This window comes from Spea bombifrons, chromosome 5 (genome assembly GCF_027358695.1).
Source record: "Spea bombifrons isolate aSpeBom1 chromosome 5, aSpeBom1.2.pri, whole genome shotgun sequence".
In the NCBI taxonomy this organism is placed as follows: domain Eukaryota; kingdom Metazoa; phylum Chordata; class Amphibia; order Anura; family Pelobatidae; genus Spea; species Spea bombifrons.
Genome location: NC_071091.1, coordinates 50,050,733 through 50,077,430, shown reverse-complemented (window position 1 = coordinate 50,077,430; position 26,698 = coordinate 50,050,733). Strand labels below are relative to the sequence as shown.

Here is a 26,698-nt window from a genome sequence, read left to right as displayed (position 1 = left end):
CAATTATAACATGGGAAAGGGATTACATAGCGATTACATAGGTTTCAACATAATGTCTACACTACAGTCAGTGCTGGAGATGTAATAGGCAGGAGGGCACCATTCTCCACATATGGAGTTAAATATAGTGTGAAAAACTTGATGATATAAAAAAGAGACTCTAGAATATTTTTAAACTTTTGTTAAAAATAGACACTTCCTTTGAAGCGCCAACATTTTCTGTTCTATTTGGAACTACCCATATTTAAAAAAAATTCCTTTCTTAATCTGGCCATAAATATCCTTCTAGCAACTAAGATATCAATGGCCAGACATTGATTTAAGTCAACTTTTGAATTCATGGAAATGTAATAATAAAAAACGAAGCCAGAATATTTAAGGCCAGTTAATGTCCCTGACATCAACACTACAGAAGAATGTATATTACATTACTTTAATAGGCTTTCTTCCAAAACAACAATACATTAAAAATAAAGAATTTAACTGATCTAGTTAAGCTGCATCTTTAAGCAGTTAATCAGCTACAGGAAAGTGTTCCTATTGAAATCAATGGGATGACTTGCCACATATGTCTGAACAGACCCCTGCCTGCAGCATTCTCCAAGCCAGAGTTGGAGCTGACTGGAGGGGAGTAGATTGCGTGCAAGAAAATGTGTTTGGTTGAACACATCTCCTTCACAGCATTTAGCTGAGGCTAAGGAAAATTACAAATGCATGTGGGGGGATCCTGCAGAATCCTCCATGCACTTGCAAAATGGACCAAACGAAAATTTAGAAGGGGCTATACAGCAACCGTATGCATTAAAATGCAAACGATGACTGGAGTGTCCATTTAGTACTTTTTGTACAAATTATTATGGTTCATGTGTTTTGATAACGATTGTAATAGAACTTCTTCCTGAATTACTTTTTTTTCTACCTGCCACCTGCAATCCACACATATTCACATGCTCTGTGCTGAGATTACCCTCAAGAAACCATACAGACCTCAACCAATATCAAGAGGATACTCAGTTTCAACCAGGAGCTCCTTATGGTCCTGTAGTAAAAATGACAGGATTCATGACAGTTTGTTCTAGTGTCCACAAATATAGGTAATCCGTATTTGCCTCTGTTTTCTCTGGAGCTAATATTGTATTTTACATAGTTTACATTTTATATCGCTTACCGCTTTTGTAGGGATGTGTGCAGTCAGGTTCAATACATTAAAGTCAAAATCTTTGACGTCCTGAAGGCATAATCTGTTTTAGTATTACTGTTCATACTGTAGAGTTTCCCATGAGTATTTTAATCATAAATATGACACTTTTTGGGTTTCTTGAAAATATTGTGGTTGCTCGAGGAGCTGTAATGAAGGTCTTAGGGTAAGGTAAGGATGTCAGGTCGGAAGTGGTGTGTGATAGGTGTGAGATCTGATTAATAGGTATGATGGGAGTGAGTTGTGATGGGAGTGTGTTATGTGTGATAGTTGCAAGGAAGTGAGTTGTGATGTGTGATAGGAGCAATCTGTGATAAGAGTGACTTATAATAGATGTGAGGGAGTAAGGTATTGTGTGGTGGGAGTGATGTTTCATTGCTGTGATCAGAGTGAAGTGTGTGTTCTAGTGTGTATATTAGTTAAAGGGAGGTGGGCACTTGGCTTTACCTGCTCCTGGGGCCAGAAGGTACCAGCTCTCCCCTGGCTCTTAAGGGGAGAACAAATTGAGACAGAAGCCTAATGTTTTAACTCCTGTGAAACAGAGATTCATGGAGCTATTTGACTCCACCACACTTTAATGCATGCATTGAAAATGGATTACACTATTAAAATTACTAAATTTGGGGAGCAGTGTTCCTTTCACCTTTTCAGTACACCCACATTTGTGATACATGGTTGACAACGTGACCCCCGCTTTGATAAATGTAACTTGCTTTCTCTTACCAAAGTGATATTACAGGATGGTTTGGCAACAGCCATATTCTCTTATGCATTCTATAAAAAGCATGAGACTTGTTGGGGGGGGGCAACCTTGTAATTTCTCAGATATAGGTAAGGTATTATTAAAAGGGGATGCAGTAGGTAAATATAAATTAGAATATATTACCTATATACATACATAAATTACAATCTAAGTGTGTTTTTAGGCTTCAATATCATAAATCAAATGCTGCAAAGTTCTACAACATTAGATGTTTGGCATGTCCATCATCACTCAGCAAAAAGATCCATACAATGATGCTCTGTCCAATGATGCCCGACCAATTAGAGGTGCAGCTTCAGAAGGTTCCAAATTAGGTGTTTTCGGGTGTGTCCGCTTAATTCCAAAAAGTCTTAGATGCCAGGGCGAAAGGACATCCCTTGGTGGCTTGTTGCACGTGCTGTTAGTCTTATCTCTGTGTTCTCCAAAGAGTGTTTTCAGAAGTAAATTCAGAGACATGCTTAGCATGAATGGTGTTTCATTGGTTTGTAGAACCTTTCTTTTTCTGTGTTTTTATTGCAAACCAGGTACATTTGTATCTAGAATGGTAAGCTGATAAAGCTGCCCAGACTGGAACATTTGAGACAATTCTTTCTCTGGTCAAAAAACATTTTCCCAAAGATCTGATAACCTGCATAAAATATAAATGGCATGACAATGGGGCAGATAACAGGGAAGAGAGATTAAGTGCAGCCAACAGTGCTACGGAACCTAGTGGCGCTATATAAGTAAGTGTAATATAGAAAGCCCTGAAGAGCTTAAAGGCAATTCTACACATATATGCTTGACCTAAATCACAAATCAACATTTCAGAATATATTGCAGGTTTTGGTATAAACATTTTCTCTGTATTACACCCCAGGAATGTTTATAGGTACAAATTTTTTTAATAACCTTTTATATCTAACAGCACTCTTGAGTGACAGGACACTCCTACGTCTCGGGGACACCCTTTACCTCATCTCTGATGTGGGGCCTTGGTGCCCAGCTGTGGTCAGCATGGAGATGGGAGGCACTTGCTTAGTGTCGGTACACGTGTGCACACACGGTGGCCCTCACTCTGCAGTGTGCATGAGCTGGCGGGTGTGCTCAGTTTGGCAGGGTGCACACTCCCCCCAACATGCACATCAGGTGGAGGGGTGAGGGGGCCACGTCCACAGATCCCACTGCTGGGGCTGGGGAGACTCTTGCTTTGTTACCTTAGCAACAGTGGCACTCAGAGACCCAGTTTTTTCTTTTGCTTTCCTGTTCTTTTTTCCTGCACCCTATTTTGGACTCCTGGATTTTTGACCCTCAGCTTGTTTTCTGTACCTCTGCTACTATACTGCTACCCCGAACTCAGACTGTTTGACTACAGCTTTTCTCTCTCCCTTTGGATTTGACTTTTTCTGATTTGTTTGTCACTCCTTGATATTGGGTTCCAGACCAACCCCCTTACACACCTTGACTTTTAATCTATTTTTGTGACTTTGGCCACATTTTTGCAATTGGGGAAATAAACAGGACATAAAAATAGTAACAAAAAACTACAGTACAGTATAAAAGTAAATAATGATACAACTAAATAAAATTACAAAACATCTCCACGTGTTATTTGCCAAACACGATGGGCAAGCACAAGTCACCACACAGTATTTGGGAACTATTAAGCTAAAGGTCCACATATAATATATTGATAAATATAGTTCTCTTTCATGTGTAGGATAAACAAAAAGAGCACCTGGAGCTTGTATAATACCCCGCTGAATCTTTGAGAGGCTGGGAAAGCTAGCATTGACCAAAAGATTCATCTTCTGTGCTAATATAAGCTGAGGTATACCTGTGCCCAGGGGCGTACCTAGAGTATTTGGCACCTGGGGCGGATCCTGTATGTGGCACCCCCCCCAAACACTTTAAAACGGCATAGCTTCTATCGTTATATACTGGCGCAGACATTGAAGGTGGTACAGCATTACTGTTATCATTATATTAACTGTTAATATTAATATATATATATATAATTGTTAATAGCAACCACACTCCTATCATGCCCAGGCATACCCAGATTCCAGCATGTACTAGATGACTTGGCATGATAGGAGTGTGATTGCTGTTAGCAATTATATATATATATATATAAATAAATTATTATTATTATTGTTCACATGTGAACTCAGCACTGGAGGCATAGAATCAGACATACAAATCCCGTATTTGCAGTTATACAATAATAATGTATGGAAACATAGCAAGAGATAAAACTACAGGCATAGATGATAGGTTGCACAACCCAAAGCCAGCTCTGGCATCCACACTGCGCACATAGAACCTGACTAGCACCCAGATTACACTAGGGCTGAAACAACTAATCGATAAAATCGATAATCGATAATGAAAATCGTTGCCAACGAATTTCATCGATTAATCGGATCGATTTTTATCGATTATAAAAAGAGGTTTTTTTCAGAGCAAATGCTCTGAAAAACTCCTCTCCTTATATTATCCGACCTCAAACAGAGATCGGATTATAACACCGGAATCCAGATCCCCCGCGACGCTGCAGGGGACCTGGATTCCCCTCACTGTCGGCCGGTCTCTCACTTCCGTCTCTCTCCCCCTCCCATCTGCCTCCTCCCCCCTCTCATACATCACTCTGCCTCTCTACCCGGCACCGTTACTGACAGCCACTTTCCCTGCAGCTTCATAGAAGCCTCAGTGTAAGTGAAGGTGAGTAACGAAGTCTGTCTGTGCGATTGCTGACAGAGAATCATCCTCTCTGATAGCCGGTGAGGGTCTGCATTAGGGCTGCAACTAACGATTATTTTAATAATCGATTAGTTGGCCAATTATTTTTTCGATTAATCGATTAATCGGATAAAAAAAAACAATATGCAAATTTTTCGTTTATTTAAAATAATTTAATGAACTGGATGTTAAAAAACAACTTAAAATTTACATTAACATTCTTATTTTGTTATGATGTAATAAAAAACAATATTTTCAAAGTACAAGAACCCAAACACAATATTTATGAAACAAAATAACCCCAAACATTCTGAAAAGAGGTGGACTATTACTGTTCAAGAAACTTTGCCCCAGCCCTGGCACTTTGCACCCAGCACTTTGCACCCAGCACTTTGCCCTGGCACTTTGCACTTTGCACCCAGCACTTTGCCCCAGAACTTTGCACCCAGCCCTGGCACTTTGCACCCAGCACTTTGCACCCAGCACTCAGCACTTTGCACCCAGCACTTTGCCCCAGCCCTGGCACTTTGCATCCAGCACTTTGCACTCAGCCCTGGCACTTTGCACCCAGCACTTTGTACCCAGCACTCAGCACTTTGCACCCAGCACTTTGCCCCAGCCCTGGCACTTTGCACCCAGCACTTTGCACCCAGCCCTGGCACTTTGCAGCCAGCACTTTGCACTGTGCCCCTGCACCCAGTCTCCAACTCTGCCCTGCACCCAGCCCTGCCCCCACATTCTGCCCTGCACCCACTCTGCCCTGCACCCACACTCACACCCTGCCCTGCATCCCCACCCCCATTCTGCCCTGCACCCAGTCTCCCACTCTGCCCTGCACCCACACTCACACCCTGCATCCCCACCCCCACTCTGCCCTGCACCCAGTCTCCTGCCCTGCACCCCCCACCCCCACTCTGCCCTGCACCCCCACCCCCACTCTGCCCTGCACCCACACTCACACCCTGCCCTGCATCCCCTGAAACCCCACCCCGCCGTGGACCCCCACCCCCGCGAATCGCTCTGTGCGAATGGAGCCACTCGCACAGAGCGAACCGCTCTGTGCGAGTGGCTCTGTGCGATCTGTGCACATAGACATGAAGAATACTTACCTCCGGAACGCGTCACATCCGTCACGTAGCTAAAAGAAGGCGGAGACTGCAGAGCGTGTAGCAGAAGCGGGGAACGCTCGCGGAGGTAAGTAAAAGGAGCCGAGTGCTCCAACAACGAATCGATCACTCGATTAATCGATAATGGAAATCGTCGACAACAATTTCCGTTATCGATTATTAACGCTTTTATCGATTCGTTGTTTCAGCCCTAGTCTGCATCGCACAGACAGACTCCGTTACTGCCCTTCACTTACACTGTGGCTTCTATGAAGCTGCAATGAAAGTGCCTTCAGTAACGGAGCCGGGTAGAGAGGCAGAGCGGTGTATGGGAGGGGGGAGGAGTCAGAGGGGTGTATGGGAGCCACCCTCCAATACACCACTCTGACTCCTCCCCCTCTCATACGCCACTCTGCCTCTCTACCCGACTCCCTGGTGTCTTGTCAGGAACGGAGGTTCACAGGAGGCAGAGTGGAGTATGGGAGGGGGAGGAGGCAAAGTGATGTATGGGAGGGGGAGGAGCCAACGTGATGTATGGGAGGAGGCAGAGTGGAGTATGGGAGGGGGAGGAGCCAAAGTGATGTATGGGAGGGGAGGAGGCAGAGTGGTATATGGGAGGGGGAGGAGGCAAAGTGATGTATGGGAGGGGAGGAGCCAAAGTGATGTATGGGTGGGGGAGGAGGCAGCGTGGTGTATGGGAGGGGGGAGGAGGCAGAGTGGAGTATGAGAGGGGGGAGGAGCCAGAGTGGTGTTTGGGAGGGGGAGGAGCCAGAGTGGTGTATGGGAGAGGAGGAGGCAGAGTGGTGTATGGGAGGGGGAGGAGCCAGAGTGGTGTATGGGTGAGTTATAGTGGTGTATGGGGGGTATTATGAATTTTTAGGGCATATAGGGGGTATAAGGCATATGGATATTAGGCATATCAGGGGGGCATAAACATATCTGGGGGTAAAAGGTATATCAGGAAGCTCAGTGGCATATAGGGGGTATAAGACATCGATATTAGGCATATCAGGGGGGCATAAAACAAATCTGGGGGTAAAAGGTATATCAGCTCAGTTGCATATCACTGGCATATAAGGAGTATAAGGCATATCAGGGGCACAGTGGCATATCAGGGGGCACAGTGGAATCTGGCATATAAGAGGTATAAGGCATATATGGGGGCAGAGTGGCAAGCTGGGGGTCAGATGTGCATAACTGGGGGCAGTTTGGTAAATAAAAAAATTTAAACAAGGCTTTTTTCTCAGTTTTTATTAAATATGAAAAATAGTTAACATATGAATTAATATTTACTAATAACTTTGTATTAAAACCTAGTTTGAGAAACACCGTGTTTGGGTTCTTGTAGCTTTTATTATTATGTCAGTAAAATAAGAAGGTGAATAGAGAGAGGCCATTGCAATAAAGAGATGAAAGTGTAAATTGTACGTTTTTTATTGCAATTTTTCTTTAATTTAAAATAATGTATTTTTTTTATCCGATTAATCGATTAATCGACAAAATAATTGGCCAACTAATCGATTATTAAAATAATCGTTAGTTGCAGCCCTAGATTACACACATCGGATTTACCATTTTTGTCCCCAAACAGCCCAGCATGAGTCAACTTTGTCCCCAAACAGCCCGGCCTGTGCCATCCTTGTCCCATAAACACCCTGCCTGTGTCAGGGTGGTCCCCAAGGCTCAAACATCCTGCTTGTGCCATCTTTGCCTTTCCACAAATCAATTATACACCTATCATACACACAAACACTTTAACAGTCACTCACTAATTCACACTTTCATTCACATAATTAATTCACACAATCATTTATTCTCTCTCATTCACACAGATTTACACATTCATTAATGCATTCTCACCTCATTCAGACAATTCATCCACACATTCATTCATTCTCTCACTCATTCTCACTATGTACCTTTCTCCCTTTTCTACCCCTTCTCACTATCTATCCCCCTCCCTTCTCACTATCTACCCCCTCTCCCTTCACACTAGCTACCCACCTCTAACTATCTACCCCCTCCCTCCCTTCTCACTATCTACCATCTCCCCCTTTGTAGTTAAAGGTTTTGGACTTACCATCCAGAAGTCCTGCGGTGGGAGCACGCCGCCTCCGTCTTCCTGCTCTGCCGCTGCGCTGCTTCACTGCTGAGCGCCGAAATATGACGTCATATTTCGGCGCTCAGCATGATATGCCGGCACCGCGACGGAGTTAGAGGCCTCGCGCAGGAGACTGAGGGGCGCCGATCGGTTGCCTCCGGGACATGTGGTCACCCTAGCCCGTGGCACCCCCCTGACGAGCGGCACCCGGGGCGGACCGCCCCCCGCTAGGTACGCTACTGCCTGTGCCCACCCTGTACCTGTCCAGCACTCACTACCCACCTCCCCAAACAATCACATTATCCCACAATCTCCTTGGAACTCTATGTATACCTGTCCCATCCAAATAGCTGTCCCACACTTTCCTACACTTATGACACAACACACTGCATCAGTTGGGGTATGTCAGCAGTGCATCTGTGATCTAGACTCATCATCTCCTCAGTTACACCTGTACCCTCTCTCAAGGGCTCTGCCCCATCCTCTGGAATGCACTCCCCTGGCTTATCAGTCTTTCCCCCTGCCTTTGGTCCTTCATCTTCCTTAGCTCACCATTCCATTTTCCTCTCCTGCCTTCAGACAATACTTATACTAGTGTGGCTGGTCCTTCCCTAACAGTGGCATATATTGTAAGCTGTTTGAGCAGACCTCCCCTTACCTCTTGTCTCTCATTTGTAATGTTATATACTACTTATGTCCTGTTTACCCATGGTACAGTGCTGCCTAATATGATGATGCTATATAAAATAGTAAAACCCATTACACAAAAATCAGACAAGTATTGTCGCTCTATGAGAACCTCAACACCTGGTTCCCATGTCAACAGCAAATCAAATCCATATGGCACCAGTGTCACCTCCACTCTGTTTGGACCTGTCAGCACCACTGACAATTCCAAAGGTGACAAGCAGGGCCAGCCCTGCCATGGAGCAGAGTGGGGCAATTGCCCCAGGCAGCACTTTTGAAGAGGCGGCACTTTGCCGCCCAAAGCGCTTTTTTTTTTTGGAAGCAGAGGAGAGAGAGGGGCGCAGAGTGGTTTTTGCTTATCAAGTTGTCAGTACCCACTCTGCGCCCCTCTCTCTCCTCTGCGAGCCCTCTAGCTCGGTGCCGGCTTGTAATGCTGAGCACTGGAATATGACTTCATTAACGGCGCTCAGCAGTGAAGCAGTGCGCACCGCGTCAGAGCAGGGAGACTAGCCGCAGGACTGCTGGAAGGTAGGTGAAGTACAAAGGGGGGGGGAGATAGGGTAGATAACAGGGAGGGAGGGGGTCGGGGTAAATAATGAGCAGTGGCGTCGGCAGGGAGGGGGGGCGGAATTTCAAACTTCGCCCCAGGCGGCACTATTTCTTGGGCCGGCCCTGGTGACAAGGCTTTTATATGTATTGAGGTCAAAAAAGAAGGAAGCTCACCTAACCTAAGGCACACTATGGAATGGTATGAAATACAAGTTAAAATATATTTTAATAATTCATTAAATTAATGAGCTTCATGTTTTCATGCATGTCTGAGACAAAAGGTAAGAGAAAAAAAAAAAAGGCACCGCTGGGATTCGAACCCAGGATCTCCTGTTTACTAGACAGGCGCTTTAACCAACTAAGCCACGGCGCCGACCTATGCCGTGAGAGAACCGGCCTCTAAACGTACACTAAACAGAAGGTCTTCCGTTCTATATTCCTTTTTTCACCAAGGACATTTTACCAAAAAACGGGGCTACTATAAAATACACAGTTTAACTTGTCACCAAGAAAGGACAGTGACACAAGATGGTACGCACAGCCTGCAAAGTGTAGGTGCCTTACTTGTGTGCGCTATTCCAGCGTCTGCCAGGAGGGGGGCGGGGTTACGTACAGTTCGCAGCGTGTTGGAGAATATTGTATCCTAAGCAGGCATTTCATTAAAGCGTTGGGAGTTTGAATAACGAGACTTAACGTGCGTATTACCATTACTTCAACAGGGAGCGCGGGAAGTCACTTAGGAGGTGCCGTTAACGGTTTTGATGTGCAGCCACTACGTAGCTAAATGGGTCGGAAGAGCAGATCCATGAAGTGTCCTCGGCCTTATTGCATCTTCTCAAGGAGAAGCAGCTTTCAAGCTGCTTCTTTTGTAGGGCAAATGTTTTCTCAAAAGCCACGCCTCTCGAGATAGCATTGCTATTGGTCACTGGTCGAGTGCGTGACACGCCTTAATTTCTAGTAGTTTTTATACTGCTTTTTCATTAAGTCTTTGGTGGGCTGTGCTTAATTGTGAGGCTTTGGAGCGAAACCCACTTCTGATAACAGCAGGAAAATCTACTGCTTCACAGACAAAGGTGGGCCAGTGGATACATAATCTATTTTTTCTGTGTGTATATTAGTAGATCTAATATGTGTGTCTGAGTGTCTTTGTATTTATATACAGTTCTATGCAGGTTTTAAGAGCCAGCTTATGTTTTTAGGAGCCGGACAGTGATGCTGTCACATATAGTAATGTAAGATGGCATAGCAAAAAAGGGATATTTTCCCTTAAAATGTATGGCGAATAAGTTACTCATATACTGTATATAACATCGCCTTATGTATCTAACCTCACATCACAGCTTCTCTTCTCCAAGTTATACTTGTTCTTTTAATCTTCATGGTATTTGTAATATGATCATTTTTAACGATTTTAAGAAACCTTCATTAAAATCTATATGCCTCTCTGGATTGTTAGCCATTTGGCATATTTCTCTAGAAATGTCTACACAAATGTTTGTATTATTGTTAAAAAGACATACCTCACCTTCCATACCTTTCGTAATATTGTTAAAAAATAAAATAATGATAACCATTTTAGATATGCCACTAGGAAGAAGACCCCCCTCTAAATATTCACATTTAACTACAATCTTATATCTCAGTGATTCAGCTATTGCCTTGTCGGTTCTATTAATTTCCCGTCCTAACACAAACATTCTATTTATGAGTCTTCTATGATGGTGTCAAATGTTTTACAGAGATCTAGATATGCTGTGTCTCTTTGTCATTTCTAAACATGTCGTGTGACACAAGATTTGTGCACGCTTGCTGCATGACATGCAAAAGTGCTGATACATGGATCAGCACTGTCGTAATCATAGGAGAGAGTTCCAGCAGCATAAATGTGTAAAAAAAAATAATAATTTAAAAAAAGTAATAGACTTAACTATGTTAAACAGTTTGATCTTTAAAATGAATAATTTTTTTTTTAAATTCAGAACATGGCAGGTCATTGTAGAAAACCAGTAAAAGCTGGTTGTTACACAAGCACACAGGGCAAGAGTTGAATTTACCTGATTATATTACCTAGGAAAGGTCATTATTCTTATTGACTTAATGAATTAGGACACAGTCTGCATGGAAAAGTTGTATTTGATCATCAGCAAATATTTAACCTTGAAAACTATCAAGGTTGAAGTTGGTTGTATAATAGTCGAACAATGAATATAAGATTCTTGTTTATTATAAAATGTAGAGCTTGTTTCTGTAATTGTATACATTTGATTCATTCCCATCTTAGGTTTTCATTAACCTGAAACTCTTCAACCTATATACCAGAATTATATTTACCTTAAAACTTCACTTGTGGTGTTGGATCACTAGGTAGCTCCTGTAAGTCAGGGTAAAGTCCTCACAAAGCTATTGTCTTGACTTGAGTCGACTTTACATCACTCCCTCTTTAGCTGATCCTTGGACTTTAATATGATTCTGCTGAATTAATGAGTAACTACAACATGCCAGAAAATAATCCATAAAGATTGAGTGGCACCCTGGACACTAGAAAATCTAATGTAATTTAGTGGTAAAGAAAAATGTTGTTTCATTTTAACCTGATGACAAGGATCTCCAGTGTGATATTTTGTTTCTTTCTTTAATGAAGAATTTCTTAGTATTTTCACCTTAGACCTACATTGTTCCAAACTGTCTCCACTGGAATTCTGGCCAATTGCAATGTTTATTTAGACAAAGAGAAATATTATTTCATATTGTAGTTTCTAACTATAATATAATATATACACATACAAATATTATAATGAATAATAATTTTAAAAAAAGTTGAAAGAATTATGGTTTTGCTGAAATGGTGCAATTAAGGGGTTTTCCAGGATATATACTTTTCCCATTTTACTGCCCAGCAAGTGCTACCGTGTAGTATGCATGGTGTGTACATTCTCAGAAGGAAATCAGTTACACAGTTATTCATCTCACATACTGCAGGGTAGTATGTACATGTGATGGTCAGCAACAAGTGAAATTTATGTGTTCTGCAAAAATGGCTGATGCAGTCACTTTAGTTCAACTATAGAAACTGGTTAGACTGCTAAGCATTCCATCCAAGTTTTCATCTCATAGAACACTGCTTTGTTTCCGTACAGCTTCATAATGGCAAATGAGGCACGACCCTGCCCATGTGACATTGGCGATAAGTTTGAACATGAAGGACAAGGAGAAGAAATACAGATTGAACACATAAAAGCATATGTGTGTAAACCTAAATCCAGCACTGACAAAGCAATCATTGTAGTCCAGGATATTTTTGGATGGGAGCTTCCTAATACAAGATTCATTGCTGATCTACTCTGTGCTCATGGATACATGTGAGTTATATCCTGGTTATTGAACAATCAAAAATAAAAGTTGCTTATATCTAATATTATTATACCGTATTTGCTCGATTATAAGACGACCCTGATTATAAGACGACCCCCCAAAATCTAAATAATAATTTAGGAAAAAAACAAAAAGCCTGAATATAAGACTACCCTATAGGAAAAAAAGTTTTACTAGTAAATATTAATTCAGGTAAACAATATTTTCATATTTAATAAAAGCTATGATTGAGAAAAATATATTTGTTTTTATTTCCTTTTATTTGCCAACCTGCCCCCCAGTTATGCACATCTGCCCCCAGGGTTGCCACTCTGCCCCCAGAAATGCCTTATACCCCCTATTTGCCACTCTGCCCCATGATGTGCCTTTTAACCCTCTATATGCCACTCTGCCTCCAGAAATGTCTTATACCCAGAGTGGCATATAGGGGGTTAAAAGGCATATCATGGGGCAGAGTGGTATATAGGGGGTTAAAAGGCATTTCTGGAGGTATATATATATATATATATATATATATATATATATAAACTGCTAACAGCAATCACACTCCTATCAAGCCAAGGCAGCCAGTACATGCTGGAACCTGGGGATGATAGGAGTCTGAGTACAGCCTCCCTATGCCATGCTACCACCGCCACCCCCCTTACACATCCATACTAACACACACACACACTCATTCACAAACATTTAAATACTCATTCATTCCATTAATCACACATACTTCACACATTAATCACAAAATCCCTCCCCCACCCCCTTACCTGAACTGCACTTGAAGACTCGAAGACTTCTGCAGGGGCCCGGCTGTGCGAGCAACTTCTCTGGCCCCGCCCCCAGAGGAAGGAGGGGGGAGGCAGAGTTATGTGACACTCTACTAGCTTCCTGTTGCACGCGACCTAAGCCCGGTAAGCAGCATGGCCCCAGTGGACATTTTGAGGTCTGATTAGAAGACGACCTCGATTATAAGAAAAAAACCTCGTCTTATAATCGAGCAAATACGGTATTACCATGAATTCCTCAGTATCCTGAAACATGGAAATCTTGACTTCTTACTGTACATATGTATACATATGACAGGGGAGGGCTGGCAGTCAGACCAAAAATCACACTCATACTCGCTACTACCTTGGGGTCACAGAACACAGTGTTAACTTGCCCTGCTGAGTCCTGCCTCTGTGGGCCAGCCTTAATTTTCCAAACAGGGCCAGACTGCCCTTGATATGCAGTTCCCTGCCAAAAAAACACCCTACGGAGGGGCATTCATATGGATTATGGCTAGTGGATCTGTGTGTATACAGTGTATATATACACTGCTCAAAATAATAAAGGGAACACTAAGATTACACATCCTAGATCTGAATGAATGAACTAATTGTATGACATACTTGTGTCTTTACATAGTTGAATGTGCTGACAACACAATCACACAAAAATCCTCAATGGAAATCAAATTTATCAACCCATGGAGGTCTGGATATGGAGTCGCACTCAAAATCAAAATGGAAAACTACACTACAGGCTGATCCAACTTTGATGTAATGTCCTTAAAACAAGTTACAATGAGGCTCAGTAGTGTGTGTGGCCTCCACGTGCCCGTAAGACCTCCCTACAACGCCTGGGCATGCTCCTGATGAGGTTGTGGATGGTCTCCTGAGGGATGTCCTCCCAGACCTGGACTAAAGCATCTGCCAACTCCTGGACAGTCTGTGGTGCAACGTGGCGTTGGTGGATGGTGCGAAACATGATGTCCCAGATGTGCTCAATCGGATTCAGGTCTGGGGAACGGGCGGGTCAGTCCATAGCATCAATGCGTTCCTCTTGCAGGAACTGCTGACACACTCCAGCCACATGAGGTCTAGCATTGTCTTGCATTAGGAGGAACCCAGGGCCAACCGCACCAGCATATGGTCTCACAAGGGGTCTGAGGATCTCATCTCGGTACCTAATGGCAGTGAGGCTACCTCTGGCAAGCACATGGAGGGCTGTGCGGCCCCCCAAAGAAATGCCACCCCACACCATTACTGACCCACCGCCAAACCGGTCATGCTGGAGGATATTGCAGGCAGCAGAATGTTCTCCACGGCGTCTCCAGACTCTGTCACGTCTGTCACGTCTGTCACATGTGCTCAGTGTGAACCTGCTTTCATCTCTGAAGAGCACAGGGTGCCAGTGGCAAATATGCCAATCCTGGTGTTCTCTGCCAAATGCCAAACATCCTGCACGGTGTTGGGCTGTAAGCACAACCCCCACCTGTGGACGTCAGGCCCTCATACCACCCTCATGGAGTCTGTTTCTGACCTTTTGAGTGGAGACATGCACATTTGTGGTCTACTGGAGGTCATTTTGCAGGGCTCTGGCAGTGCTCCTCCTTGCACAAAGGCGGAGGTAGCGGTCCTGCTGCTGGGTTGTTGCCCTCCTACAGCCTCCTCCACGTCTCCTGATGTACTGGCCTGTCTTCTGGTAGCGCCTCCATGCTCTGGACACTACGCTGACAGACACAGCAAACCTTCTTGCCACAGCTTGCATTACCTGAGCCACTTGTGTGGGTTGTAGACTCTGTCTCATGCTACCACTAGAGTGAAAGCACCGCCAGCATTCAAAAGTGACCAAAACATCAGCCAGGAAGCATAGGAACTGAGAAGTGGTCTGTGGTCACCACCTGCAGAACCACCCCTTTATTGGGGGTGTCTTGCTAATTGCCTATAATTTCCACCTGTTGTCTGTTCCATTTGCACATCAGCATGTGAAATTGATTGTCCATCAGTGTTGCTTCCTGAGTGGACAGTGTGATTTCACAGAAGTGTGATTGACTTCGAGATACATTGTGTTGTTTAAGTGTTCCCTTTATTATTTTGAGCAGTGTATATATATATATATATATATATATATATATATATAATTTTATTGTGTGTGTCTATATGTAAAATAGTCCCATAGCAAAGAAAATCTTTACGTGTTTATCTGTTTCATCTAAAAATTCAGAGCAATCTGCCCAGATTTTTTTGTGGGAAAAGACCCTTGGAAACCAACAGATGACTGGTCTGTTTTCCCTGAATGGCTGAAATCTCGACAAGCAACAAACGTTGGCAAGTAAGATGATACATGGTATTTTTAAATATGTTTCTTTGCACAATGAGAAAAAAAAATAGCTTCATAGTTACACAATGTAAAAAATGTAAGGCTCGATAAGTGAAATTTAAATCAAGATGGCAATTTTTGTATCCTAGAAGATTGACTCTGTCTACATCATAATATTCTGTCAAGCTACTGAAAGTATGTGATAAAAGCTATTGTTATCAATGGCCCTATCAGTTAGGTGACAAGCAAACTTAATCCCTTAAGGATCAGGCTGTTTTTTACTTTTTGTACCCTTTGGGACCGAGGCTGTTTTAACACTTTTGCGGTGCTCGTGTTTCATGTAATTTTCTCCTCAACCATTTAGTGCACCCACACAAGTTATATATTGGTTTTTTTTAGAACAAGAAGGGCTTTCTTGAGATACCATTGTTTTGATCATATCATCTAATTTCCTATAATAAAATATGATGAAAAATTGAAAAAAAAACACTTTTTCTCACTTTTATTTGAAAAATCTTTTACTCATCCAAAAAAGCTAATGAAAAAACCTGCTAAATAGATTCTACTGCTTGTCCTGAGTTTAGAAATACCCAATGTTTTTATGGTTTTTTTTTTTTTTTTTTCTGCAAGTTATTGGGCAATTAGTGGACTATTTTAAAACCATTTTTTTCCAAATCTGGTCATTCTGCCCCATGTGCTATTTGGGGTATCTTTGAAGCTGGCCAACGTAATTTAACCTAACAAACCATATATTTTTGAAAACTAGACACCTCAAGGTATTTCAAATGCTGGTATTTTAACCCTTTCCATGCCTGAGATTCTACCACCAGCCTTTGCCAAAGTTTGTGGTAGTAATTGTTTTGTATTTTTTTTCACACAAATTGTAGTTGAGGTATAAATTTATAGCTCTGGGTATACATCACTTTCAAACAACACCCCAATATGTGTTCAGACACATCTCCCAAGTACAGTGATACCACCCATGCATGGGTTTGTCTGGTGTTTGGGGGCTAAAAGGCCACATTTGGGAAGTGCACTTTTCCCCCCATTTTGGTCAGTCTGTGCCTATGCCCTATCTTTGACCACTGCAATTTACCCCATCTAACCATTCTTTTTTTTATTAGACACCCCTTCAGTATTTGAAATGCTTTTACTTTAACTCTTTCCATATCAAGACTTTTGGGAAGATACAGTGCTAATTTTAGCACTTGTCATAATACACTTAATTTTTTAATTTTATTCTTTTTGGACTTTTTTACATTTTGCTGGAACTGGATGGTTTTTCTGATGCATAATTATTTTACTAGAAAGCTGGGCTCTATTGACTTGCATGGTTGAATGCAGTACCTGTATTCAAGCTGCAAATGGAGCCAGAGTTCTCAAGAGGGTCTGGAGACCCTCTAGCAAACTTTTCCAACTTTATTCTTTTAAAGGACGCGCCGCCATCTTGCGGTTGTGACCGCTCTCTGGAACAGTCACAGAGCGTCCTGGGGTGAGTGTTTGGTGTTGCTGAATGCCTCGTTATCAAGGCATTTCAGCGACACCACTGAAGTTTAGGAGGCGATCATTGATCGCGTCCTAAACTCTTTTAACACAGGCGTCCGCTGCAATACAGTGTATGGTGGATGTTGACGCCCCAGGGAGGGCCTCTGATGCCGATCTCGGTGTTGCTGAATGCCTCGACATTAAGGCATTACAGCAATACCGTCTAAGCGAAGAAAGTGATAAGCTTGTTTAATGAAATGACGTGGCCAGGCACGTCATTGGTCGTCACTTGACTGTTTTTGCGTGACGTGCCTGGCCCGTCAATGGACGTTAAGGGGTGAAATATGCTTTGTGTTTTTTTTTTTTTGCAAATGGCATGTTACCTAATATGCTTGTTTAATGACCGTTTTTGCATGACGTGCCTGGCCCGTCAATGGACGTTAAGGGGTTAAATATGCTTTGTAATTTTTTTTTTTTTTTTTTTCTTGCAAATGGCATGTTACCTAATATTTTAAATAACAGAGGAGAGGCGCTTAACCCCTTAAGGACAATGGGCGGTCCCTTAACCCATTGAAAACAATGCATTTTGAGCCCGTACATGTACGGGCTTTGTCATTAAGGGGTTAATATTTTATTAGGGGACAAAATATTTTTTGTTCCAAAGAAGAGCTCCTAAAGGAGGACAACTGGCAGGTATAGTTAAGTACATTGTATTGTGTAGTCATTACTCTCCATCTACAGCACACTCATGTCCGTTTAGTTAGCATCACGACAAATAAAATGTTTAGTTGCTATTGTAGAAACATGTGAAACCTGACATGTCTAAAACTATACCCAAATTTAAAGTATACCAGGTAGCATGTGAAAGCTGGGGGCTCTAACAATTTGAATCTTTTTTTAATGTTTGGGGTGAAAATAGACCCCAAGTTTGTCTTTAATTGTATTTACTGTGCCTGTGCATTTGGTTACAGAGAGACAGATGTAGTTCTGAAGTATCTCAAAGAACAGTGTCATGTCAAAAAGATTGGAGTAATTGGCTTTTGTTGGGGAGGAACCGTGACTCATCACCTGATGTTAACTTATCCAGAACTAAAGGCTGGGGTTTCATTTTATGGTAAGTAAGGGTAATTTATTGTTTTAAAGAGCCCTAACTAAAACAACCTGAGGCACTGATCTCTTGCAACAGCAGCAAACATTAATATTAATGGTCTCTGGGCCAACCTCTATTGTTGGCACCCTGACATACTTTATGTATTTGGGTGGACAATACTTGCCCATGTAATCGTTATAAGAACCTGTTATTTTTAGGTCCACTCACCCTCATCTTAAGCAGAAGCTGTGGCCAGATTTCACTGTTGATGTTGCAGAGACACATAGCAGACATCCATGTGTTTATTGAAATATCTATACAGTATATTTATGCTTGTGATTATACCAAATAAATTTTTAATCAATGACATATCTAATTATTAATTACATCAAGAGGTATTTTAGTTCCACACAACTTAAAATACAAGATAGACTTCATCATCACTGACAATACCAAAGCACAAGGTGTTCAATCACAGCACAAGAAACAGCCCTGTCCTGTCTCACAACCCAGAGAGGATATGCCAATTGAACATACAACTTAAGGCAGGGGGTTATTGAATCTATTCCCCTCAGTTTTATTCAATTTTCCCTTCATTTTCTTTGCCTGTAATCACACAGACAAACGGGCGTCAGCCAGGGCTTTGAAAGATTATTAGTGGAGAAAGTGGCATCTGTTAGTCTCTAAAATGTTTGAGCTTGGGGAAGCTGCTCATCTTGCTCTGTGAGAAAGACTCCCCTGGTAAACAGCTATATAATTACACACAAAACAAGCAATATTACCCATTTTCATATGTGGGCTTTTTGAGTTTTTATTCTTGTTTCTTACGTGCATTATGCATGTCAAAGGCCCCATGAGCATACCTGGCAACTTGCAGGCTCTGGCTACCTGGGGTCCTCCCTATTTAAGGGGAATTGCTTTGCAACATGTGGGGTTAGCCACATGAGGGAGTGGGGGCTATCTGTGGGGGGTGGTAAGTGGACATGCCTAAACACCGCTCCTCCAACACAATGATTTAATGCTGCAACCAATGTCTTCAGATGAAACCCAGAGAGGTCCCAGGTATCCCCATGAATTAACAGAGCCCTAAGTATCTATTTGTGTAAAAGCACCATTTATAATAGAGTATTTAGCCTATTGTAGCCCAACATTTGATGAATGTGGAATGATTCCTAATTATGCCATAGTATTTTGTAAATTTTCTATCCAACTGAATAAAACACAAATAATAGTGCAAAATGCTCATGTTAACTCTTTTGTGACACATGATGTATTACTACAGCTTTTGAAACATGATATATGTGACAGAGGTCACAGTACGTCCTATGGTTTTTGCACTGCCGGGGATGTTTCTCTGGCATCTCCCCAGTCAGCAGGAACTAGCATCGTTAGCTTTCTGCTGACTGATCCGGTGTAATGGCGCATGGTGCGGGTTACGCCGGGATAACGAAGAATGCCCGAACTTCCAAATCAATATTACATGCAAGATGGTTCCCAGACCCTCCTGAAACCTCTGATGTGGTTGTCAGGAGAGTTGTGGTTTTACCTGTCTCACTTCACTATTCATTATGGCCCAACACTGGCAGGTTTCTCAAGAAAGACTGGCTGTATTATATATGATTATGGCTGACAGTATAGTTTAATATGTGAAAAAGACTTTAAAGAAATCTCACTCATTTAACTATGCATTATACAGGACCAACCACTATCCTCCTGCATTAGAATCTTTATAGGAACAGACCTTCATAGTGTATCATGAAGTCAAGGAGTTGAAACCACCATTTTACCGTAAACTCTCCTGAAAATTCTCCTTGTAGTGAATAACTACCTCTTTAGTGTTATGAATAACTTTAGCAGTGTGGCTTTGTATGCTACTATAGATGTTATAGAATACCAAACTTATGTTGAAAATAATTTTACTTGTTTACTTTCTCTTATCTTAATTTACATCTGTTTTCATTATCATAGGTATAATGCTTGATCAAGCTAGCAGATATAATTTGCTAAACCCAACCTTATTTATTTTTGGTGAATTGGATCCTGTCATTCCCCTTGAACAGGTAACAAATGTTTATATATTTATTTTTGAATTATTTTTGTCTTGAATGTCATCTACTCAAAGAACATATAAATCACCCTCAAGGTAGATGCCCACTGTAACAAATACACAGCACATAACAGAAGTAAAAAGGTGCACAACAAGAAATTAAATAAATGCAGTGGAACATGTTATATCATATTACAGTATTTGCTCAATTATAAGACGACCCTGATTATAAATTGACCCCCCAAAATCTAAATATTAATTTAGAAAAAAAAGAAAAAGCCTGAATATAAGATGACCCTATAGGAAAAAAGTTTTACTGGTAAATGTTAATTCATGTAAACTATTTTTTTTAATAAAAGCTATGATTGAGAAAAATATTTTTTTTGTTTTTATTTCCTTTTATTTTACAACCTGCCCCCCAGTTATGCACATCTGCCCCCAGGCTTGCCACCGTGCCCCAGAAATGCCTTATACCCCTATATGCCACTGTGACCCATGATATACATTTTAACCCTCTAAATACCACTGTGCCCCATGATATGCCTTTTGACCCCTTATGTGCCACTCTGCCCCCAGAAATGCCTTATACCCCTATACGCATATCTGGAGGCAGAGTAGCATTAAGGGGGTTAAAAGGCATATCATAGAGCACTCTGCCTACAGAAATGCCTTATGCCCCCCATTTAACACCCCCCCCATGCCTCCATCGCGCATACACCCTCCGGCTGTAAGAGAGAATTTCCCGCAGCGTTGCGGGGAACTCTCCTGTCTGACAGCCGGGGAAGGTCTGCGCGATGGACGCAGACAACCCCCGCTGCTAATGGCACCTCCTTCCAGCTGCAGCGGAAGTTGCCTATGCGAATCGCGTAGACGTCTACCCGCTGCCCCGACTACACACCAGGGAGTCAGAAGCACAGGTAAGCTTGGGGGGGGGTGTTAAATGGGGGGCATAAGACAGGAGGATCCAGGTCCCCTGCAGCGCTGCGGGGGATCTGGATCTTAGTCTCATAGTCATACCTATTTGAGTTCTGATTATAAAACGACCGCGATTATAAGCCGAGCATTTGCTCTGAAAAAAATCTCATCTTATAATCGAGCAAATACAGTATTAGCTTGGTTAGCTCAATCTACCATACATACACACTGACACCTTATAATACTGCCTGTGATAAACAATAGGATGCCTCAGTTTTCATTACTTTGTCTGACCAATGAAGTTCTGTTAAGGAAGTGGACTGTATTAGCATTGCCAGAAATAATCGGCTCTGTGTGGTGTTTGAGCAGGGAAAGTCAATCAAAGTATAACATGACTGCTTATAATGGCAGCCTCCAGATCTCTAGATAAAGGAAATTTATTGAAACAAACCAGATAAAATCAGTTTTTAAAAATAAAAATATTGTTGTCTATGGGACTTCTCTTTTAACAATGACGTGAACACACAACGTTCTGGTGCAAAAGAGGAAGAATGTCCTGCTATTACAAGTTTAAAAGTTGGAATAAGATTGAAATTGTGATGTCTTTTTGTAGGTGTAAAGAATATAAAAGCGTATGTTTTTTTAGGAGGTTAAAGTTAGAATAAATAGAGCAGAGTCTTACAGAACACTGTAGGAAATAGGTATATCAATGGTAAAATGCTGAAGAAGGAAGTGGGAACAAATGATGATGGTAGATAAGAAATGTCAAAATAAAGTCATGGAGAAAACAAAGTGGGAGTTTAGGAATGTATTAAGATAAGCAAAGGTAAAGGTGGTGCAGTGTTAAGGCCTAAGTAAGTAATGGTGAGGAGTTATACACAAATCCAGTGGGTTAGCAACACTGCAAATCATCCACCAAATAAACACGGATGAGTGAATATAAGATATTTTTTATTCAGACTTTCATAAACAGCAGGACAACAAACTGGACACGTTTTGCACATAAGTGCTCCTCATGGTGACACGTTTTGCACATAAATGCTCCTCATGGTGAAAGTTTATGCTGGAAAGTATGGGAACCCGATATGGGGGGACTGGCACAATGGGCAGCAAATGAAGAGTTATGGAAATAACACAATTCGCATGGCAGTGGTTTTCAGAATGGATTGGAGTGGTGAAAAGCAGGAGCATGAGGCTAGTTAGTGTGGAGATGCAGTAATCTCACTCAAAATAAACCACACATTGCCAAAGAGACTGTTGTTCCTTTGCTTTGTTACTCTAGAGAACTGTACATATGATCCTAAAAGGTGGCCTTCAGGTACAGAGACTAAGAGGTTTTCCCACAGGATATAGGTTGCTAGACCTAACTAGTAATAAAAGAACAAGAGGACAAAATATCTTACATAAACTAGGTAACAAAAGACATGGGGGGGGGACACACAATACTTTACATTAACATGTATGATCTGGCTGGGCTTCCATACATCGATATCCAAAGTATTAGTCCCAGGTGTAGTAGTTTGTAAGGCAAAAAAGGAATTGTTCTCTAGAGCTCTGGCAATGGAACACAAAAGATAACTAGGTCCAATGAGAAGGAACTGACCAGCCTTGTGGGAATGACCCTTTGTCCCCATAAGCACATAAACAAATCAACCAAAGATTGTGAATATTGTGGTTTTATGATTGTTAAGTGTTGAATAAAAAAGTGCTTACAACAACTTAAAGTATTTGGTGGAACCATCACTGGGGTACAATTTTGGACCCATAAAAGCATAGGAGAGGGGCTATGGAGATAAGAATAATTTGCAGTAATGTAGTGATAACAATATAGATTCTACAGCAACAAGTAATGAAGTACATTGTAATTGATAATTATCTATTTAATTCAATTAATAATTGACTCCCATAATCTATAAAAGGCAAGCAGGGTGCTGCGTTGTACAGCTAGAAGCATTAAAAGCAGAACGTGAGAGGTAATTCTGTCACTTTAGGTGAGGTCTGACCAGAGGTATGTAGAGTATTGTGTACAGTTCTGAAGACCCCATCTCCGGAAGGATATTGAACTTGAGACAAACGGAGCTCAAAGTTTATAGCTTGGAGGAAAGAAGAGAGAGCGGAGATGTGATAGAGACATTTAAATATATAAATGGGTTAAACAAAGTACAAGATGGAAGTTTATTTATAAGAAGGAGAAATGTTGGAATAAAAGCCCATAATCTAAAACTAGATGGTCAGACATTTACATGCAATGTAAAGATGTTTTACGTTACCGAGAGTGTGGTAGGTAAATAGAAAAGCCTTACATTAGAAGTGGTAGAGGCTAATACAGTGAGGGAATTTGAATATACATGGGACAGGTATAAAGCTATTTTGAATCTAACGAGAACAAGGATTGATTAAGGTCTGGGTCTTTACATCAGGAAAAATAGGCAGACCTGAAAATGAAAAGCAGCCCTGAAAATATTTGGACACCAACCCACATGCCACCAAGAGGGGTGTAACTAGAAACCACAGGGCCCCTGGGCAAAAATTGCCCTGCTGCACCCCAGTTTCACAAGCAACATGTCCCACACTGCCCCTTTAGCCCCAAACAGCTTGTCTGTGCCATCTAGTAACTCTCTCTTATAGCAGTAATTAGGGTTAAGGGTTTTCAGGATGACTAATAGGATGTATAAATAAAATGAAAAGAGAAGTTGGCGGGTTAGTGCATGCATGGTTTTAGAAGGTGGTTGGCACACAGCTTGGCATGTATCAGAAAGGCTACAAGAAAAGGAGAGAGGTGAAATAAGAGAAAGTTGTTTTAGGTAACAGGGGCAGCATTATGGCATTTGGGAGACAAGCAGGAATCAGGACAAAGGAGTGTACATTTGAAAAGGAAATAAAAACAAAAAATGTTCTCAATCATAGCTTTTATTAAATATGAAAAAATAGTTTACATGAATTAATATTTACTAGTAAACCTTTTTTTCCTATAGGGTGGTCTTATCTTCAGGCTTTTTCTTTTTCCCCCCTAAATTAATATTCAGATTTTGGGGGGTCGTCTTATAATCGAGCAAATACGGTATATATTTATTTAATGATTGGACTGTGTTATTTTATTTCAGGTAACTGTACTAGAGGAAAGATTAAAAGAACACACAAAAGTTGATTTTGAGGTAAAGGTATTTCCAAAACAGACACATGGATTTGTACACAGAAAGAAAGAAGACATAAACCCTGAAGATAAACATTACATTAATGAAGCAAGAAAGAACATGATAGATTGGCTTAACAAATATATCAACTAAATTGCAGATATTCACCTGATGTTAAACTGTGTTTTAACTCTATTTCCACAGTTAATAAATAACAAGAAATTCTCAATGCTTATAATAGCCACACCAGATGAGTAAAATGCCTCTCCTCATATAATTTTAGAAATATTTTGACTACTACTACTACTGCTGGAAGTGAACACATTTTAAGAGGAACTGTGTTTTGAAGGAAGATGTCATTTTTACTTGGCTAAAATGTCTTAAAAATGGATAATTTCTCTTGATCTAAAATACTACCATGTGTGTTTTTTTGTTGTTCTTTTTCTTTGTTAATGACTAAGGTGAAAAAAAGACCAAATATTTTTAAAATCAAATTATGCTTGGGATAAATAAGTTACTATTTTTGTAATCATAGTTTCTCATTAATAAAATACATATGGTTAATAACTCACTTACATCATCTTTGGTTATTGGAGATTGTATAAAATAAAGTGTTGTAAATTGTCTTGCGGAAGAATGCAAATTTTCTGCCAGTATTTTCTGATAATATGCTGCATTCATCTTGCAATCAATTTTCACAAGATTCCCTGCGCCTTTAGTTCACACACCCCAAAAACATCACTGAACCAGCACAATGCTTCACAGTGTAAGGACTTACCTGCCTCTCCGGTCCCGCGCCGTGGCCGGTCCCGCGCCGTGGCCTCCTCGACCAGCTTCCCGGGCAGCTAGTACCACCGCTAACCGGTCGGCGTCTTCACCGCGTGGCCGACCACGCGGCAAACAGGTAGCATACCTAACGTGTTCTTATAACCTCGGGTGACCTCCTTAATGCAGGACACACCTCCACCTGTCCCAATTTAAACCTGGACTTCCTCTTCTGGTTCACCCTTGGTTGGTGTATTCTGTGGTTTTCCTGTGCGAGTTGCTGTGACTATTTCTTCGTTTGACCCGGCTTGCTGACTTCGTTCCTGTCTCCTGATTTGGCTCCTGATTCCTGTTCGTCTGGTATTGATTCGGGTTGTTGACCTCGTCTCTGGATTCTGATTTGGCTTATCCTGATTACCTGTCTGACCCGGTTGGTTCTCTGACTTTCTGGTTCCTGTTTGGCCTGGCTAACTCTGCCATCTGGGGTCCTACCTCACCATATCGTTACACACAGTGGGGATGGTATTCTTTTTGCTGTAGGCCTTGTTGACCCCTCTCCAAACATAGTGCTTATGATTGTGACCATAAAGCTACTTTATACTTTATGGTCTCATCACTCCAAATTACAGTGTGCCAGAAGCTGTGAGGCGTGTCAAAGTGTTGTCGGGCATATTGTAACCGGGCTTTTTTGTGGCATTGGTGCAATAAAGGCTGCTTTCTTGACCAAGTGGACAGTTGAAAGATGTCCCAACTATGATTGCAAAGACCGCTTAAATTTTGTTACTACATGCGTGATGAACAATTTAATGCAGCATAACAGGCAGGCAGCATCCTTATCCCTGTGATTGACCAAAGAAAACTGAAGGAACAGGAGTGTGCTTATCCAAATTGTTTAAAAATAAAAATACCTTTTAAATTTAATATTCCAATTTTTGTCCACACAATTACATGTTGGTGAGGGTTATTTTCTGGTAGCTTATAACTGCACAAAATTGTGACTGTCCAGCCACAAAAAAACAGGGCATTTGGCAGGTATACGAAAGGTACAATTGTTGTCAGTACCATTGTTGTCAACAAAAACAGCTTTTCAGTGCCATATTTACATCAACACAGGTAAACTCCCATCTTTATATCCAAACAGCTAATCGGTGCCAACTAGGTCGCCAAACAGGACCAAAACAGCTAAATGCTGCCATGTTGCTTCCCAAACAGTGCCATCTTTACACCCAAATGGCTAAATAGTGCCATGTTGCTCCCCAAACATCTAAACAATGCCATCTTTACACCAATGCACCTACTGTAAATGGTGCCATCTTGATACCCAAACAGCTAAACATTGTCATGTTTGTCAATAGTTTAACAGTGCTATGTTTGTCCCAAGCTTCCCAGTGCCACCTTTGTCACTAAACAGCTTCCCAGTTCCATCTGTCACCTAACCAGCTTCCCAGTTGCACCTTTGTCCTAACCATCTTTGTCCCCAGTTGCATTTTGTCACTAAGCAGTTTAGTCATCTTTCTCCCCAGTTTCCCATAGCCATAGCTTGCGGGACGCGGCTAGGACTGCCCACTGACGTCAGTGGGAAGTCCAGCTGACGTTGGGGTCGTTTCCGCTGATGTTGGGGGCGTTCCTGCTGATGTCATTGGGAAACATCAGCAGGAATGCCCCCAACATGAGCGGGAAACACCCT

The 26,698-nt window shown here is 41.6% G+C and overlaps 1 protein-coding gene, 1 long non-coding RNA gene and 1 other non-coding gene across 4 annotated transcripts; 1 reads left to right on the top strand and 2 right to left on the bottom strand.

Annotated features, from left to right (window-relative positions):
• Positions 1 to 1,755: 1,755 nt before the first annotated feature.
• LOC128497853 (uncharacterized) lies at positions 1,756 to 11,661 on the bottom strand. Its single transcript, XR_008354343.1, has 2 exons — positions 11,457 to 11,661; positions 1,756 to 2,589 (listed from the first exon to the last, which is right to left on the bottom strand). It is a non-coding gene; the product is annotated as an uncharacterized LOC128497853 (long non-coding RNA).
• TRNAT-AGU (transfer RNA threonine (anticodon AGU)) lies at positions 9,425 to 9,498 on the bottom strand. The gene has a single exon. It is a non-coding gene; the product is annotated as a tRNA-Thr (tRNA).
• On the top strand, positions 10,003 to 24,657 carry CMBL (carboxymethylenebutenolidase homolog). 2 transcript variants are annotated; one of them, XM_053468044.1, is made up of 6 exons: positions 10,003 to 10,198; positions 12,240 to 12,484; positions 15,480 to 15,587; positions 18,032 to 18,174; positions 20,119 to 20,210; positions 24,217 to 24,657. In XM_053468044.1, the coding sequence occupies exons 2-6, from the start codon at positions 12,270 to 12,272 to the stop codon at positions 24,397 to 24,399; spliced, it is 741 nt and encodes a 246-aa protein (XP_053324019.1). In that variant the 5' UTR covers positions 10,003 to 10,198; positions 12,240 to 12,269; the 3' UTR covers positions 24,400 to 24,657. The 2 variants fall into 2 exon arrangements, with proteins under 2 accessions (XP_053324019.1, XP_053324017.1); XM_053468042.1 differs by having other exon boundaries at positions 10,006 to 10,198; positions 12,263 to 12,484.
• Positions 24,658 to 26,698: the final 2,041 nt, after the last annotated feature.